At 53.0% G+C, this 15866-nt stretch overlaps 2 protein-coding genes across 6 annotated transcripts in view; both read left to right on the top strand.

Annotated features, from left to right (window-relative positions):
* Window positions 1-1173: 1173 nt before the first annotated feature.
* LOC424588 (E3 ubiquitin-protein ligase HECTD3-like) lies at window positions 1174-8028 on the top strand. Of its 4 annotated transcripts, XM_046944859.1 has the most exons (22): window positions 1174-1269; window positions 1361-1445; window positions 2065-2216; window positions 2477-2569; window positions 2904-3039; window positions 3269-3384; window positions 3585-3698; window positions 4604-4686; window positions 4807-4972; window positions 5194-5275; window positions 5527-5709; window positions 5798-5850; window positions 5954-6018; window positions 6172-6275; window positions 6359-6478; window positions 6621-6710; window positions 6793-6999; window positions 7121-7250; window positions 7397-7465; window positions 7595-7676; window positions 7748-7819; window positions 7922-8028. In XM_046944859.1, the coding sequence occupies exons 2-22, from the start codon at window positions 1416-1418 to the stop codon at window positions 8001-8003; spliced, it is 2229 nt and encodes a 742-aa protein (XP_046800815.1). In that variant the 5' UTR covers window positions 1174-1269; window positions 1361-1415; the 3' UTR covers window positions 8004-8028. The 4 variants fall into 4 exon arrangements, with proteins under 4 accessions (XP_046800815.1, XP_040561310.1, XP_422428.3 ...); XM_040705376.2 differs by having other exon boundaries at window positions 1174-1445; XM_422428.8 differs by lacking the exons at window positions 1174-1269; window positions 1361-1445 and adding an exon at window positions 1596-1975.
* Window positions 8029-8478: 450 nt separating this feature from the next.
* EIF2B3 (eukaryotic translation initiation factor 2B subunit gamma) overlaps window positions 8479-15866 on the top strand; it is a 94119-nt gene continuing 86731 nt past the window's right edge. For both annotated transcript variants that reach the window (XM_015291004.4, NM_001031280.2), the window contains exons 1-3: window positions 8479-8543; window positions 8738-8885; window positions 10687-10826. In XM_015291004.4, the coding sequence (XP_015146490.4) occupies window positions 8738-8885; window positions 10687-10826 (288 nt within the window). In that variant the 5' untranslated portion in view covers window positions 8479-8543. The remainder of the gene's footprint in view (window positions 8544-8737; window positions 8886-10686; window positions 10827-15866) is intronic.

Here is a 15866-nt window from a genome sequence, read left to right as displayed (position 1 = left end):
CTAGAGTTATCTCAGAACTGAGCTCTATAACTTTGCAGCCGATTTCAGCTGTGAAGTATGAGCAGGAACAGGGCAGTGTGTGTGATACCCTTCTGCTCTGCTGGCTGAGTCATGGCTCAGCGTGTTTGCTTTAAGTCATCATGAGTGAGCTGGTGGAAGGGCTCTGATTGCTGCCTTGGCCGTGGGCAGGAGTGCTGGGGAAGAAATCTTCACCATCACACTAAGGAGCCCAGAGAGCAGCAGGGTGAGACGGGGTTTGAAATGGGCCATTCTAGATCCTTTCTGGATGCTGCTGGGGTGGAATTGATCCTGCTTCCTCTGACTTTGCATGCTTAACAGTGAGGGACGTCAGCAGGAGGGCTGCTCGCTTACCTGCACAACTTGGAAAGATGAACTCCCCTCTGGTGCTTTTTGCAGGGCACAGACAGGTGCATCTTGGCTTTTATTTCGGAGGAGGTGACAGAGAGAGTGAGGTAACATCTGTGGGGATGGACAGGCCCTGTGATATGGCAGTGTGGCCTCCTACTGCTGCGTGTGGCCAGGGCAGGGGCACTTTCTGTGAGCAGAAGCCAGAGGCTGTGCGTCCCCCCCTCCATCGCTGAGACTGGAATAGGTTGAGGTCAGTGTTTGGGCCAGGGGCATCCCGAGGCATTGCTGGGCTGAGGCCACGTGTGCTGCTGGCTGTATGGGTGTGCAGGGAAGAAAGAGCTGGGGAGGGATCAGTGCTGTGACAACGCTGAGCAACCGCTCTCACTGCCCTGATTTCAGCTTGCTGAATTGTCATAGAATAGCTTCAGGTGATTAATACGCACATGTAGACTAGCTGTTCTTGTTCTTCCACTAATACCATGGAGTATGACAAGCTATAAATAGTTGGACAGGAGCTGCCTGTCCCTACCTCACCTGAGATCTAAAATAAAATGAACTAACCAACGCCTGGTGGTGCTTCTGATGATGGGTCTGCTGAGGGTTCTGCATAGTGCTGTTGTGTTCTAACGGTGCGTGAGAGCTGAGCTGGGAGAGAAGCAGAAAGTGGCCCTGGGAGCAGAAGAGCCCGGCCCTGGGGCAGCTGCTGTTGGGTAACAGCCCAGGGCTGATGTTATCATAGGCAGGGATGGAGCTGGACTATGCCCTGCCGTGAGCGTAGGCAGCGCAGGGAGAGACCTTTGAGCTGTGCCAGCCTCTGCTGAACGCAGATGTTGTGTGCCCGGCCCAGGGAGCTCCGTGCAGCGCAGGGTGGGGCTGATTGCTCCCCACCACCTCACCCCGGTATGTATGTGACAAGCGCCTCTGCCGCCATGTGAACCAGCACGAGGTGATCCGAGTTCGGAATTAAAGCTGCCCCGTGCCCACCCTCCAGCCCCGAGCTCCTTTTCCCTGTAGTGTGACCTCAGCACCCTCTCTTCCCGGACGAGATGGAGCTTTTTCCGGCGCACGGCCTGCTCGTAGGGCTCGGGGCCGGGCGGTGCGGGGGTGATGGGAGGAACGCAGCCGCTTCCCGGCAAGGCGGCCGCGGGTGGGGCGATGACGGCGGCCCCGGGGACCGGAGGCGGAGCCGAGAGCGGCCGCGGGCGGAGGCGGCAGCGGGGGTGCCCGGGGCCGGGCGGAGGCGGCGGTGCGGTGCGGGAGCCGCGCGGTGCGGGGCTCGGAGGTGCGGTGCGCGATGCGGGCGGGCGAGGAGGCCACGCACCAGGTGCTGGGCCGGCTGCGGTTCCTGCTGCAGTGCAGCGAGTGCTTCCGCCGCGCCCGGCCGCTGCCCGCCGCGCTGTGCTACGTGCCCCGCGAGGTGCAGTACAAGATCTGCAAGGACCCCTCGGCCGCCGCCTCGTCCCGCAGCCTGCTCAGCGTCTGGGACGGCCCCGGGCCGGCGCGGGGCTCCAAGCGGGCCACCATCGAGGTGCGGAAGGGCGGCTGTCTCCGTGCTACGGGAGAGGAGTACCGCAACAGCGCGGGGCTGTGGGTGAAGCTCCGCAAGGTAACGGCGGGGCAGCGGCCGGGGGCACCGCTGTCGGTTCCGCGCCCGCTTCGGGCGGGATGCGTCACTTCGGGCCGGGTGTGCTTTAGGAGCACCTGGAGGAGCACGGGGTCTGCCGTGAGCTGGAGGAGGGCTGGGTCCTGGCGCAGCGGTTCGGAGATGGGGGAGATAAGTTGGTGCCGGTGGAGAGGATCCAGCAGCAACAGCAGACCTTTGGAACGGATTACAAACCTGCGGCCAGGTAAGGCCTACGCTGCTGCATCCCGCTGCCATGCAGTGAGACCTAGAGAGGATGTGTGACCCAACCATTCCAACCCCTTGGCTCCCCCCAGACAGCCATCCCCGCTATCCCAATAGCCTGCGGGGTGACACCAGTCCTCCCAGTGCTGTTCCCACAGCCCTCGGGCACCGTTGGCACCTCTACACCAGGCTAAGGCAGGAATCACATAGGCAGACCAAGCGCTGATCCTTTATTTTCCCTTATGTGACCCCTCCATTTAGCTGGGAACAAGTGGTGGACCTGATGTACTCCATGCAGCTGGGAGAGAAGCCCGTGCCAGTCGAGCCGGATGAGGCTGTGGTGCAGAAGCTTCGGTACGAGCACGGCTTGTGGAGCGGTACCGTGGTGCCCTGGGGTGGCCCTGCCTGCAGGGCTGGGAGGGCGGGTGCTGGCTGATGCCTTCTGTGTCGGTGCCGCCCAGCGATGGCCTTTGCTCCAGGGACTGTTGGAGCAACTGCATAGCACTGTTCCTGCTGGGCTGGGGTGGTCATAAACACCTGGCGTGGTAGTGGAGATGCAGCCACTCAGGACCGTCCCATGTGATGATAGCAGGATGCTGAGGCTGCCTTGAGTTGGGCCACGGCGCTGACGGGGTGGGTTTGGGGCACTGCGTGGTCTTCCCTCTCTGTTAGCACGGATTCCCCATAGGTCGATGCCCCCCAATTGGAGCTACGAGCAGGACATGGAGCTGGGGCGCTTCCTGTACGACGTCACTGAGAGGGATGAACACTGCAAGGACTGTGTTAAGGACCACCTCAATGGCATAGAGGTCTCCTCACAACTGGTGCGTCGTGGGGCTCCTCTGTCCCCTACAACCTTCTGCGGCACAGCGTGCCCGAGCATCCCACAGCTGCAGGGAGAATCACCCCCACGAGGGGAAGGGGCAGTGGTGGTCTTTGCTGTTTTGGTGAAGCTGCCAGGAGATGGGCATCTGCAGCGAAACCATCCCGGGCATGGCTGTGGTTTGCTCAAAGGTGCTCAGCTTCCTCCCTCTGCTCATTGCACTCTTCCAGGATGACTTCAAAGTATCCCACCTGACAGACAACCAGGGAGACACCTACTGGGAGAGCAGCGGGTCCCCTGGGCAGCATTGGGTGCGGCTCCATATGAAGAAAGGCAGCGTCATCAAGTGAGACCCGAGGGCCTCCCCTCCCTGGTGGTGGTTGTGACAGGGACAGAGCGTGGTCTTCCTCTCGAGCACAGCTTTCCCTGGGCTGCAGCTCGAGGTGGAGGCTCCAGGAGGACAGAGCCTCTGGGATACCTCTGGGGGCATCTCTGAGCAGCTCGGGACAGGAGGACAATGCTGCATTGTGCTGCTCTTGTTCCCAGGAAGCTGTGGCTGATGCTGAACGCAAACATCAACTCCTACGTCCCCAGGAGGGTGGCTGTGTACGGAGGGCCAGCCAACAGGCTGCAGCACCTGAGAACCGTCCTAATCAACGAGTGAGTAATGAGAGAGGAGCAGCCTTGGCCCGGCTCCATCTGCCAGCCCAGCACCTTCATCTCTGCTTCTGAGCTTCATCTGTGCTGTGTCAGCTGAGCTGCGGCGTACTTCCTCCCAGCTGGGGATTTTGGAGGGCATTCCTCCTCTTTCTTGCCTGTGGGGGTGCACTGCTGCTGTTGCCTGAGTGCTTTCTGAGCACCTCTGCCACGCTGTAGCTGCAGTGCTTTACCTCTCCATCTGCCCTGCGTCCTCGTAGTGCCTTTCTTGAGGTGGGCACCCAGAGGTGCGAAGATTTCCTCCTCCTCCCCCAAGACTCACCTGTTTGTACTTTTGGGATGATTTCTGTTTGAAGAAACACCTGTGAGACCATCGAGGTCCCTTTCCTGGCGGCAGGAGCTGTCTCCATTCTGCATGCCGGCAGCTGCAGTTGTTTTTCCCTGCATACCCGTCGGTCTTTGCAGGGACCTTGGCAGAGGCTTCGGAAACACCAGTGAATCACACACCGACTCACTCGTCCTCTCAAATCACTGCTTCCTCCAAAAACAGACCACCCTCGCTGTGCCTCACTCTTATTCATGTGGCCAGCTCTGCTCCAACGTCTGTGCTGAGGCAGCCGCTCATGGCCACTTTGCCTTCCTGCCCTGCTTTGTCCTTGCTGACTTTGTGCTCTTTCCTGGCTCTTCTCTGGATGCGGTTCCCACCTCCTTCAGGACGTCCTCTGTGTTGTTGGCAGCCGCTCCTCTCTGCTCCATCCCCTCCTGCTGCAGCCCTGGTGAGGCGCGGGGGCTTTCGCCACTCAGGACCGTAGGGTGCTGGCATGCCCTTGGTGGGAACCCAGCTTTGTCCTCGCCAGGGCTGTGCCCCGCAGCCCTGCCGTCCTGCCATTAGTCCGTGCCGCCTGCAGGAACAGCTATCAAGATGTGTGCATCCTACGTGACATGAAGACCCACGTGCCGGTCCTGGAGATCCGCATCTTGGAGTGCCGAGGTGAGCTCATGCACAGGGTGCAGCCACCTCTGCCTTTTTCCCTGCGCCACTGACTGCTCTGTGGGGTCATGGGAGGAAAAGCTGGCGTGCATCTACAGCATCACTGTCCTTCCCTGGCAGAACAAGGGTACAACGTCCGGCTGCGAGGGATTAAGTTCAAGTCCTTCTGGGAGAGGGACCTGAACCTCAACGCAGACATGTTCCAGATGGCCCAGCTGGTGCGCTACCCACTGCTGGAAGGGGTGGACACAGATGTGCTGTACCGCAGGGCTGTAGTCATCCAGAGGTACAGTATGGGGACAGCAACAGGACAGACAATGCCCTGGCTTTTAGCCTGTGTCGTGCTTAAAACCTGCTGGCTCCTTTCCTGTATGCGGCATAGGCTTTGCCTTGTGGTTCCCCATTCCAGCATAGCTGCTTTCAGTGCCTGCAGGGTACTGTACCGGTCGGTAATGGGGCCTGGGGACCCTGCACAGCATCCTCACCCTTCTCCTCCCTGGTCCTCAGGTTCACCCAGCTCCTGGACAGTGTCCTGGGGTACCTGATCCCCATCTCTGATGAAAGTGACAGCACCTTCAGTGTGCTCAGGGTGAGCATTCTCTGGGCTCCTTCGAGATGATGTTGGTAGGATCACAGTGTCCTGGGACACGTCCCCATTTTCCCTGCAGTCTCCTTTGAGCCAAGGAAGACAGACCACACCAGGGCTCACTCTGGTGTTCTGTACTCCAGATATTGCTGGAATGATAGGGGAGCTGAGCATCCCCTGTGATGCTGAGGAGGGCAAAAGAAGGCACGTGGGGCAGGATCAGTCCTCCAACCCCATTGTGTGTTCTCCATTAGGGCATGAAGCCATTCCTGCAGCTGTGCAAGCTGAGCAAAACCCTCGTCACCCATTGCCTGCAGAGCTCAGAGAGCAGCCCACCTTGCATGCTGCCAAAGCTGCTCATCAACCGGCAGCTGGCCCGTGAGCACCGGGCTCACCCTGAGCTGGACCCTAGTGGCCGGAACACAGTCTTCACCCAGGTACAGCAGCATCAAATCAGGTGCTTGATGATTTGGCATCATTTGGCATCGCTGCCTCTCCATCCCCCTCCATCATGCTCTTCTGCAGGTGTATGAAAACCTGAAGCCTTCCAAAACCAACAACCATCTCCTAAACTACAGGTGGGTTTTCAGCTTCGTGTCACCTCCCTGGAGCAGGATGCAGGTGATCAGTGCTGCTGTTCCTCTCAGAGGAGGTTTGCACGGGGCTGTTGCTTCCCCACAGGTGGCCTCAGACCCACAGCCAGTGGTGGGAGTGTGTCTTCACCACGGAGGGCATCATCGATAATGGTGAGAGCTCTCCTATCCTTCCCTGGGCACAGTTTGAGGGTCTCTGCTGCAGTGGTGCCCTGCTCTGTACATGTGCCCCATGGGTAGAGGTGCGGGTGGTCAAATCCTGCAGGCTCACTGTGTCCCACACTACAACCTCTGTCTCCTGTGCAGGCGGTGGTTTTCGGGACTGCTTGACAGACATCTCAGAAGAGCTGTGTCCCAGCTCGGGCGATGTCCCCGTGCCTCTGCCCTTCTTTGTGCGCACATCCAACCAGGTTTGGCACCCCCAACCCAGCAGCATCCTCACAGCAGACTCTGGGCAGGGGTTGAATTAGATCTTGGTGTCTCCCTCCCACAGGGTAACAGCAGCAGCGACACCAGGGACATGTACGTCCCCAACCCCTCCTGCAAGGACTTCCCTAAGTATGAGTGGATCGGACAGCTCATGGGAGCAGCCCTGAGGAGCAAGGAGATTCTGGTGAGCGTGGCACCGCCTGCCTGGCTGGCAAACAGCTTTGATGTGGGTCAAATCCACGCCACCGGTCCCCCTGCCACCACGTCCCTTGGCTGGGCCATCCTCGGCTGGTGCTGGGGAGGGCACATCTCCAATCCCTCTGCAGGTCCTGGCTCTGCCCAGTCTGGTGTGGAAGCAGCTGTCAGGGGAGGAGGTCATCTGGAGCAAGGACTTTGCTGCTGTGGATGTGGAGCTGGTGAGCAGGGCCGGGACCGTGCCATGTGCTCCCACGGCTTCCTCCGGCTCTGCTGTGACAGCGTTGTCCCTTTGGGTGGCAGGTGAAGCTGCTGCAGATGCTGGAGGAAGTGGACAGGGAGGCCTTCAACTTCATGTTTGGCAAGGAGCTGACCTACACAACGGTACGGAGCGACCAGCGCGTGGTGGAGCTGATCCCAAAGGGCAGCAGCACTGTGGTGCGCTTTGAGGACCGCAAGGAGTTCATCCGTCTGGTGCAGAAGGCACGGCTGGAGGAGAGCAAGGAGCAGGTAATGCCCCGGTCCTGGCTATGCAAGGGGGACTGCTTGTCAGGTCCTCCAGGTACGCTCTGTTTGGCCTGGTTGTTCACAGTGGGTTAGGGGCCTGCCGCGGTGACACGGCTCTCCTCAGGTGGAGGCCATTCGTGCCGGGCTGCTCCGTGTGGTGCCTCAGGCTGTGCTGGACCTGCTCACCTGGCAGCAGCTGGAGAAGAAGGTCTGTGGGAACCCCGAGGTGACGGTGGACGAGCTGAAGAAGTTCGGTAAGTAGCAGGCAGCATTAAGCTGTGCTCGTGGATGCTGCTCGTCCTCTGCGTGCATCCTGCCCTGTGTGCAACCCGGCACCCCACGCTGATGTCCTTCGTGGAGCTCTTCTCACCAAGCCCCCCCCGTGCATTCCTTGCCGCAGTCACCTTTGAGGACTTTGACAGCTCCCACGTCCAGCAATTCTGGGATGCCCTCAACAACTTCACCAGCGGTGAGCGACCACTGTCCTTCTCTTCACCCACCGGGCCAGGCCTGCGGGGTCCCTTCTTCCCCTGGGAGTGTCCCTTGGCTCTCCCAGGCCCTGAAGGTGACCCCAGCTCTGTTCCCTGTCCTTTCCCAGAGGACCTCAGCCGCTTCCTCAAGTTCGTCACCGGCCGCAGCCGCCTCCCTGTTCAGCTCACCATCTACCCAGACCGGTCCATGTGAGTCTGGCTGTCCTGCAGGCTGTGGTCCTGCCATGTGGACCCCTGACCCGTCTCTCCTTTCTCCCAAGCCCTGAGCGGTTGGACATGATGCCTGAGGCCTCCACGTGCTCCTGCACCTTGTTCTTGCCCAAATACTCCTCGTGAGTCTGCCTGGGGCTGAGGACGCTCAGCCTTCCCCACCATGGGGGGCAGTGGGGAAGTTCAGGGGCAGCCCCGGCCCTAACCCGGTGTCTTGCCCCCAGGGTCAAGACGTGTGAGGAGCTGCTGCGCTACGCCGTGTATAACTGCATGTCCATCGACACCGACAAGGACAACTGGGACTAGTGGCAATAAAACCACTAATTGCTCACCGTTGTGTCCTTGGTGTGGAGAACGCTGTGGGGGGGGCTGTGTGTGCTGTCCTTTCCCCGGCCATCGGAGCACCCCCATCCTTATCCTCTTGTCCCCGTGATCGTATGGGTTCAGTGATTCCCTCCCATCTCAATGCAACCACGTTGTTGTTTCCTGCTGCCTGGCTGGGGATACCCCCGCCCCCCGAAACTGTCCCCCTACAGCCTACTCCCCGCATTGCATCCCGCAGCCCCCCGAAGGCGCAGTTCCACCCCAGGCCGCATGGGGGCGCTGTGCCTCCCCGCAGCCGGGCAGCAATCCACGACTCGGTGATCCCGCGCTCCTCCCCTCGGTGCTCCTCTCGCTGACCTGGCCGCCAGGCTGAGAGAGGATCGATCCGATCGGCGCTCTCCCGCCGCTCTCCGCTATCGATGCGCTCGGCTCTCCAGGCGCATGCGCACTGCGCGCCGGCGCCGCCATTGTGGTTCTGTCAGAGAGGTGCTGGGCGCCGGCGGGCGGCGGAGCGGAGCGGAGGTAACGGCGGGGTCGGGCGGCACCGGTGCGGCTGTGGGAGACAAGGGGAGGCCGCGCGTGCTACCGGACAGCCGGGAGGGGTACAGTCGGGCCGGGCTGAAGCGAACCGGTGTTACTCCGGCTCGGCTCGGCTCGGCCCGGCCCGGCCCTGCCCGGTGCTGCCGTGGGTGAGTGATGCCGTTTCTCTGTGGCAGATGGAGTTCCAGGCCGTGGTGATGGCGGCGGGAGGCGGCTCCCGCATGACGGACCTGACCTCCAGCATCCCGAAACCGCTGCTCCCGGTGGGCAACCGCCCCCTGCTCTGGTACCCGCTGAACCTCCTGGAGCGCGCCGGCTTCGAAGGTGAGGCGGTGCCCGGGCTGGGGAGGAGGGCAGGCGGCTCACCCTGCGCCCTGCCGCCTTCGTGGCACCACCTCCGTCGGTCATTCTTCCACCTTGTGATGTTTGCTCGCTGTGCTGCCTTAGCAGAAGGTCGCTTCTCTGCTCTAGAGCCGCTGTTCCCCGCGTCGTGCCTTTTCCTTTTAACTACAGGCCACGTTCCTCTGCATGCTTCCTTCCCACCCCTCGTCCCCCTCCCCCGACCCCCCATCAAGGCTTTCCTCATCCATACACTTTATCTAACTTTGGCATCTTTGCCGACGTTGTTAATCAGAAGTCTTCTCCACATTCGTTTTTGTGAGTCATTAATAATGGTGTGAGGTGCACGTCAGCTCTCTTGGATAGCTCTTGGTGCGTTGTTCCAGTTTGGCCTGAAGTTCAGGGTTACCTGCCCTGTGTGAGGCATTTAGTCACTGCTGCAGCGAGCAGCTCAGTGCTGGGCTTTAGGCAGAGCAGCACAGGGGGAGCTGGCAGCCTTGTAATGCTTGCTTTTGTACTTCGCTTTCTTGCTGCTGCTTTTGTTTCTCTTCGGTGAGTGCATCGCAGAGCATCTCTTCCATGTTCCACGTTGAGAATGTGACCCTTTTCCAAACTGATGTTCTTTTCTTTAGAGATGGACCCAATAGCATACGTGACGTATTCATGTTAGCTTATTGCTGTTTTGGTGTCCGGGGATAAAGGGAAAAATAAATGTGGGCCTTTGCCTTTATTTTGTTTTGTTAAGAAATCCTTGAGAACCTTTTTCTGTCCTTTGAAAACTTGGACGTGCAAGATTATGTATGCAGCTTCAGTGAGCAACCGACCACCTCCTTGCTTTCCTTGCTTCTGCTCCCTGAGCAAACAGCACATTCTTGTGTAAATTCTGCAGTGGTATGAATTCCCTCCCTGGATCATAATTTTAATTATTTGTTAGGTGACAATTTGCTTCTTATTACTTGCTTATATTAACAAGTAGGTCTTCCCCAGTCTGATTCACTGCTTCCCTTTTGTCCCATCTGCAAACACATCATCCTTCCTAATATTTAGACCTTTGTCCTTCTCACCAAATTTATGCTAAAGTGTGGGCTTACAACCCCCACCTGACACCAATTCCTTTTCCATTGGTTACGTCTTGCCCCAGTTCTGGCTGATATCCTGCATGGGAGTGAGAGGGGAGCCCTCCAGTAGCTCTGGTACCAAACTGTCACATAACTCCCACACAGCTCTCCTGTTTACATTTCCTTCTTTTCTGCTAACAGTTTGAGGAGGACATCATTTTTGGCCTATGCAGGTATATTCTTAGTGTGTTTTCACCGTATGGCAGGAACTTCTTAAGCAAAGGGCTGTATTGTTTGCTATACTTTGTTTAAAATCCTGTAGAGAATGCAGTGGATGGGTGGTGATTGATTGATTGATTGATTGAACTTGATTGTGTGCCTGCTGCTTTTTCTTTGAGGCCAAGGGAAAAGCTTTCTTGCTTTTTTGTTTTCTCATTCTTTTTTTTTTTTCCTACAAAGCTTCTGTTCTCATAATCTTCATTCTGGAAAATTTGCTTTCATGCCTTCTTCAAATATGCTTTTGCCTTCTCTTTTCTAGGTGGAATGAGTTTGTTGTTCACAAACCACTCCACTTCTTTGCCAAGCTGGTGTTGGTGATAGTTTAACCAATGTGTTGTGATGCTGTGCTTGGTGGTGGTGTCCAGAGAGCTATACAGGATTGGGTAGGGTGAAAGGCAAAGCTCCAGAGTGCTGCTGTTGCTTGATCTCATACCACTTTCCTCTTCTAGAGGTCATTGTGATTACAAGGAAGGAAATCCAGAAAATGCTAAGCTTGGACACAAAAATGAAGCTGGATTTTGTATACATCAGTGACAACGTGGACATGGGTACAGCAGATTCGCTGAGGCATATTCACCAGAAAATAAAGGTATTTTTGTACTTTGTTGAACTTGACTAGAAGAGATTCGTTTAAACTCATTTTTCTTTCCCCGTTACACTTTACTACCCTGAGAGCTGTACCATGTAATGCTATTGCAGGTAGCTGAATTTCCCGATCTGCAGAAGGTCTGACTGTTGTGTAGGTCACCTCAGAGGAGAACCCTGGCAAGGACTCAAGTAGAAGCGATAGCTAGGAAGGCCAGATCAAATCCAGGCTGGGCACTAGCTGCCTTTTAGTCCTTGTTAGCTTTCTGGCAGGTTAATTAAGACGTGGTATTTGCTCATACCATTTTGGATATGATGTCTGTTAGCTGTTGTCCAGTTTGCGCCTGCGGAAGCATTTCTGCAGAGGTGCAATCAGCTTAGGCAGTACACTGATATGTGAGGAAGCTTAGGCTTGGTCCTTTCCATTAAGCTTCAGTTTTCTGCTTGTAATGGTTTGGTCATGCGATAAGCTCTTAGATAAACAGTGCCCAAATGTGATAAAGGGCTACTTACTGCAGTTGGATGCTGTTCTCATAAAAACGATTGTTTCTTGAGTTTTAATTTCTAACTGCACAAATAAAAACCCTGCAGTGTGAGGCAGAAATGCTACTTGGAGCTCATACCAGGATCTGGGATGGAGTTTTGTTTATGTGGTTGTCATATGCTTAATCCTTCTGATTTGTTCCCTGTCTGTTTAGGCCATCTTAGCCAAAGTGGCTGTTTAAATAAAGGTTGCAACAGAACATCAATGGACCATATAAAGTCCTGAGGTGTCTTTTGTCTTCTTCAGACTCTGTTGAAGGTAATAAACTGCAGTATGACAGGCTGTATACTTTCAAGATAGACTTCAATCAAGATAAGAAGAAACTTTCCAGGCAAATATGGGTGTCCAGGTGGCACAGTGAGAGAGGTTTTGTATCAGTGCACGGACTGTAACAAATCAAAGTGCAAATGAGACATAAAGAGGTAAAGCAAAATTAACAGAATCATAGATTGACTGAAGATTTCTGTCGTGTGGAGAGCTGCACTCCGTAATAACTCAGATGCTATTTTTTTTACGTGTGTATGCAGTAAGGAATTCTCTCTGCATGGCAAATTTTGACCCAGGCCTTACAGTTCTATTGCCTGATCAGAGTGATCAGCCCAGCTGGCTGGGTGTACATCTTTTTGGCAATCCGGGCAGTTTTGTTGGGGAAGTCTGAGAGACAGTAGTGAGGTGAGAACATAGACTGTGTTGTTAGAGGAGGCAGTGTTGTGTTAGGGGGTTAGAGAAGAAGGGAGGCAACATTCAAAACAAGCCATTTTCTTCAGTAAACTTCTGTGTGTGAATGGCAGCAATTGCTTCTCCCCCCTTTTTTTTTCTATGTCTAGCTTGACTGACCAGAGAGGACATAGTGGTCTCTTATTTGAAATAAGTCTATACTAAGTTCTTGAGCAGATTGCTGCACTGTGTATTTTGGAGTCATTCCTCAAGTAAATACATACCGCTCGTTTACCTCTTACAGGATATACCCTCTCCTATGCAACAGAGGTGAGAGAACTACATGGCACGGGTAGCTGAAAAGCTGCAGTCTGTGGTGCAGCAGGAGAGGGACCTCACTGCAGAATTAGTTTTAACCAGGGAAACAACTGCTGCTTGTGGCCATAGTTTGCTGGCAGGCTTTTTGCAGCCCGTGCCAAAAGCCTGATGAGGAGTTTAAACTGGTTGCTGAAACTTTTATTTGTCGCAAATTGAGTTAATTGCCCACAGACAGAAGAGCAAGTATGCTCAATAAAAATGAGGTAACGTGGCACAACACGGACAACTTGCCTGTGTGCAGTGCACGTGACGTGGAGTAAAGCCAGAATTATTAGTGCACTGTAAGAAATATGCCTAAGGCTAGCTGAACAAATCCTGAGGTGCACAGAAATGCTGGACCACTCTGAAGCATGAGGTCTCATGACGTGCTGCCTTGTCTGGCCTTGGACTGAGTTCCCCTGCTGAGCGCTGCTGCTTGCTGTGCCTGCAGTAGCAGGTCTTTTTGCTATGCTATACCTTCACTAATAAAGTTTGATACTATGAAGTTCAGGTGTCAAAATTGGATTTATAGAATTGCATTGAGATGTAACATAACGAATGCATACGTCCAAGGCTTGTAATGGCTCAGAGAAGGTGGTTTTCATTGTTTTATTGCTTTCTCAGTGCTGGCATTCTGAGAGGTGGGTAAGACTGTCCTTGTGCATGGAAGCAAGCAACTGACTGTGCCAGTCTTAACTCTTTCCTGTTGTTCGGTGATTGCATTAAATCACAGGAGCCCTGATCAAGTTTTCTTTGCTGTTCACCTACTCTGCACAAACCTTAGCTTCAAGAGCTGATACAGTAGGTGGGTACCCTTTGCTGTTCTGGAACTCCTCCTTTTATTTTTGATTGTCTCAGCCAATATCAGATTGATGAGGTACCAGCTTTATTAGGCATTTGATATTGTTCATCAGTCTGAATGTATCCTTTTCTTGCATCCTTCCCAAAATAAAGATAACATGCTGAAATTGATTCCTTAAGTCGCTTCTTTGAAAATTAACACACAACATTGACCTTTTATGTAAGGATACAAAGCAGTTTGTGGGAGATCTTTGTGACAACAGTTGATCTGTTCCTTCCATTGCTTCCCTGTAGACAACCTTAGCCTGTCCTTAGGATGCCCTTGGTTTCAGGATCCTCCTACAGTAGTTGTACATTGTGACAGTTTCCATGGCTGCTCTTTTAATGTCCACACTTCTGTGGCCTTTTTTAACATGCTTCATATTATTGCTACTATTATTCATTTGCCCCCTTTAAATTCCTAGTTTTCTACTAATCTTTTGCCAGAATGCTAATGGGTAGCTGTTCAAAACATGGAGATGATGGTGAAACTGTAAAGGCTTAATTATTTTCTTGTTTATATATAGAGTTGGGAAGGATAGAACACAGACTGTGTAGACTCGCTTGATGGTATTATACTAATGCTTGTGTTGAAACTGCAACTGTACCACCTTAGGGGTGTTTACAGGTCTCTGTCACCTCACAATCTGTGCTGGTGGGAGAGCCTGAACAGCTTAAACAAAGAAACAAACCAAATTCCCATGCTTCTGGGTTTGGGTGACAGATTGATGACCTCGCTTGGTCATGAAGTGTGAAGGGAGATCTGCTGCCCTGGATTGGGCCTTGGCAAAAGGATGGTGTATCGTATAATATACATATTTTATAAGATGTATATGTATTTTATAAGATATAATATATGTATACATATTTTATAAGATGGGGGTTTACCTGTATCACTGAGTAGATTAGTGACAGGAACACCGACTTCTATGCTTTCTGACTTCCATTTTTCTTTCAGTTGTTTGCACATGCAGGTATACCACAGTAATTCTGAAGCAATTAACTTAGCAAAAACTTCAGTACTTTGGGGGCTATTGCCTTACCCACAGCATGGAAGTGAGACAAGTCCAGCAAGGCTTACAAGATGCAGAAAGTGGCATTACCATAGATGTCTTATGCTGTCTGCCTGTCTGGCTTTGAAAAGCTGTGTGAAGGAAATATTGCTGTGTGTTTGTGTCTTTTCCTGAGAATCAGTATCAGCAGTGACTTTGAGATTTCAGAACATCATTTTTGTGGGTACAGTAACAAAGTCAAATCACTCTGAGTTCTGTATTAAGTAAATGCCACCTTATCCAGTGTTCATTAGTAAAAGTAGACTCTGAAGTCTTTAGGCAGTATCTGCACTTTTCTCTGCCTCTGAAAGGCATGTGTTGTCTTCTGCTTACGTTGGAGTCTTGTCCTCGTTGATTATTTGCATTAAAAAAATGTCCTTCGTGATAAGTTATTTTTATATGAGATGTAAATCAAACTCCCTCTTTCAGGAGCTCAGCTTTTCCACATCCTTAACTCTTGTCACTTCCTGGTTCTGCTCTCCTAGTTATCTTTCTTACTTCCCTCACTCACACAGGCTGTTAATTACTGTTTCATCCATCGTTGGCACGGGAAGTGTGTAGCCTTGACAGTCTTTGCTAAGGAACAACAAAATACCTCTTCCACAGGTGATGAGGAAACACCAAACTTATTATGGATTTAGATTCAACTTTCCTCACTCATGATATTTCAAGAATAAGGGTTTTTAAATGAGATCCACGTTAATGGAGCTTAGTAAATCAGTATAACTTTTCAGCATGCTGCTGCAAACTGGGGATGGTGTTGCAGATGTGACAGCAGGTGCAAAGGTGTAACGTGATAGCTTCCACGTTCCTGTTTATTTTTATTAAGCATCCAAAGCTTGTCAACTGCCAGGGACAGGGTGGAAGGTGGGGGGTGTCTCTGTAAGAAATGTGGGATTTGTTTTGTTTCTTTTTTCAATCACGCATAATTGCTTTCCCCTCGGTAACTATCTCCAGTCCTTGGTTCTGGTTTTCATTGGTAAGCAGCACTGGCTGGAACATTCAGATGAGTTCAGTCCGAACAGCAGTTATAATGGATAATGCTGTTACATTATCCAAACAGGATCATGAGGCCGTTTTGTTTTATAGGCAGCTTATCTCTGATGATTTTTGTTTTTGTAATTGGGGTAGTAGATTGCCTGTTAAAAAGATGAACTGCTTTTGATGTCTGTACAGTCCACAAAGTACAATTGGAAAGAGTATCGTAGTGAGGTAGCAAAGGAACAAACAGAGAAGGAATGCTCACCTGTATCCAAAGATTTAGGCTCGCAATGAAAAACTCCACCAAGGAGGGATCTCCAGAAAGAGATCCTTCCCCAGTGGCAGTCAGCCCTTAAATGGGGTCTAGGAGGGGTGGAGCCAGGTTCCACCCCTTCTGGCCACGCAGGTGAATTGCCTTCACCCATGCTCCCACAGCTGACTCAGTCCTTGCCTCAGGTGATCAATCAGTGGTTCAGGCCATGACTCAACAGTTCCCATACAGATGTCTCATAAATTGTATGTAATGTAATCCCCTCGCTAATTAGGAAGGCTTTTCCTCTATAGGTGTCAGTGAACACACCTTTCTCCAAGCTGTAATGTAAAGCCTTCAGTT

The sequence above is a fragment of the Gallus gallus genome, chromosome 8, assembly GCF_016699485.2.
Source record: "Gallus gallus isolate bGalGal1 chromosome 8, bGalGal1.mat.broiler.GRCg7b, whole genome shotgun sequence".
Classification (NCBI taxonomy): domain Eukaryota; kingdom Metazoa; phylum Chordata; class Aves; order Galliformes; family Phasianidae; genus Gallus; species Gallus gallus.
Note: the sequence above shows the minus strand (reverse complement) of the source record. Positions and strands in the feature narration are given on the sequence as shown.

Coding starts and splice junctions, on each gene's coding strand:
- LOC424588 (XM_422428.8), top strand. CDS start 1,664: ATGCGGGCGGGCGAGGAGGCCACGCACCAGGTGCTGGGCCGGCTGCGG. Junction 3,699..4,603: donor AGAACCGTCCTAATCAACGA/GTGAGTAATGAG, acceptor TGCCGCCTGCAG/GAACAGCTATCAAGATGTGT. Junction 5,710..5,797: donor GGAACACAGTCTTCACCCAG/GTACAGCAGCAT, acceptor GCTCTTCTGCAG/GTGTATGAAAACCTGAAGCC.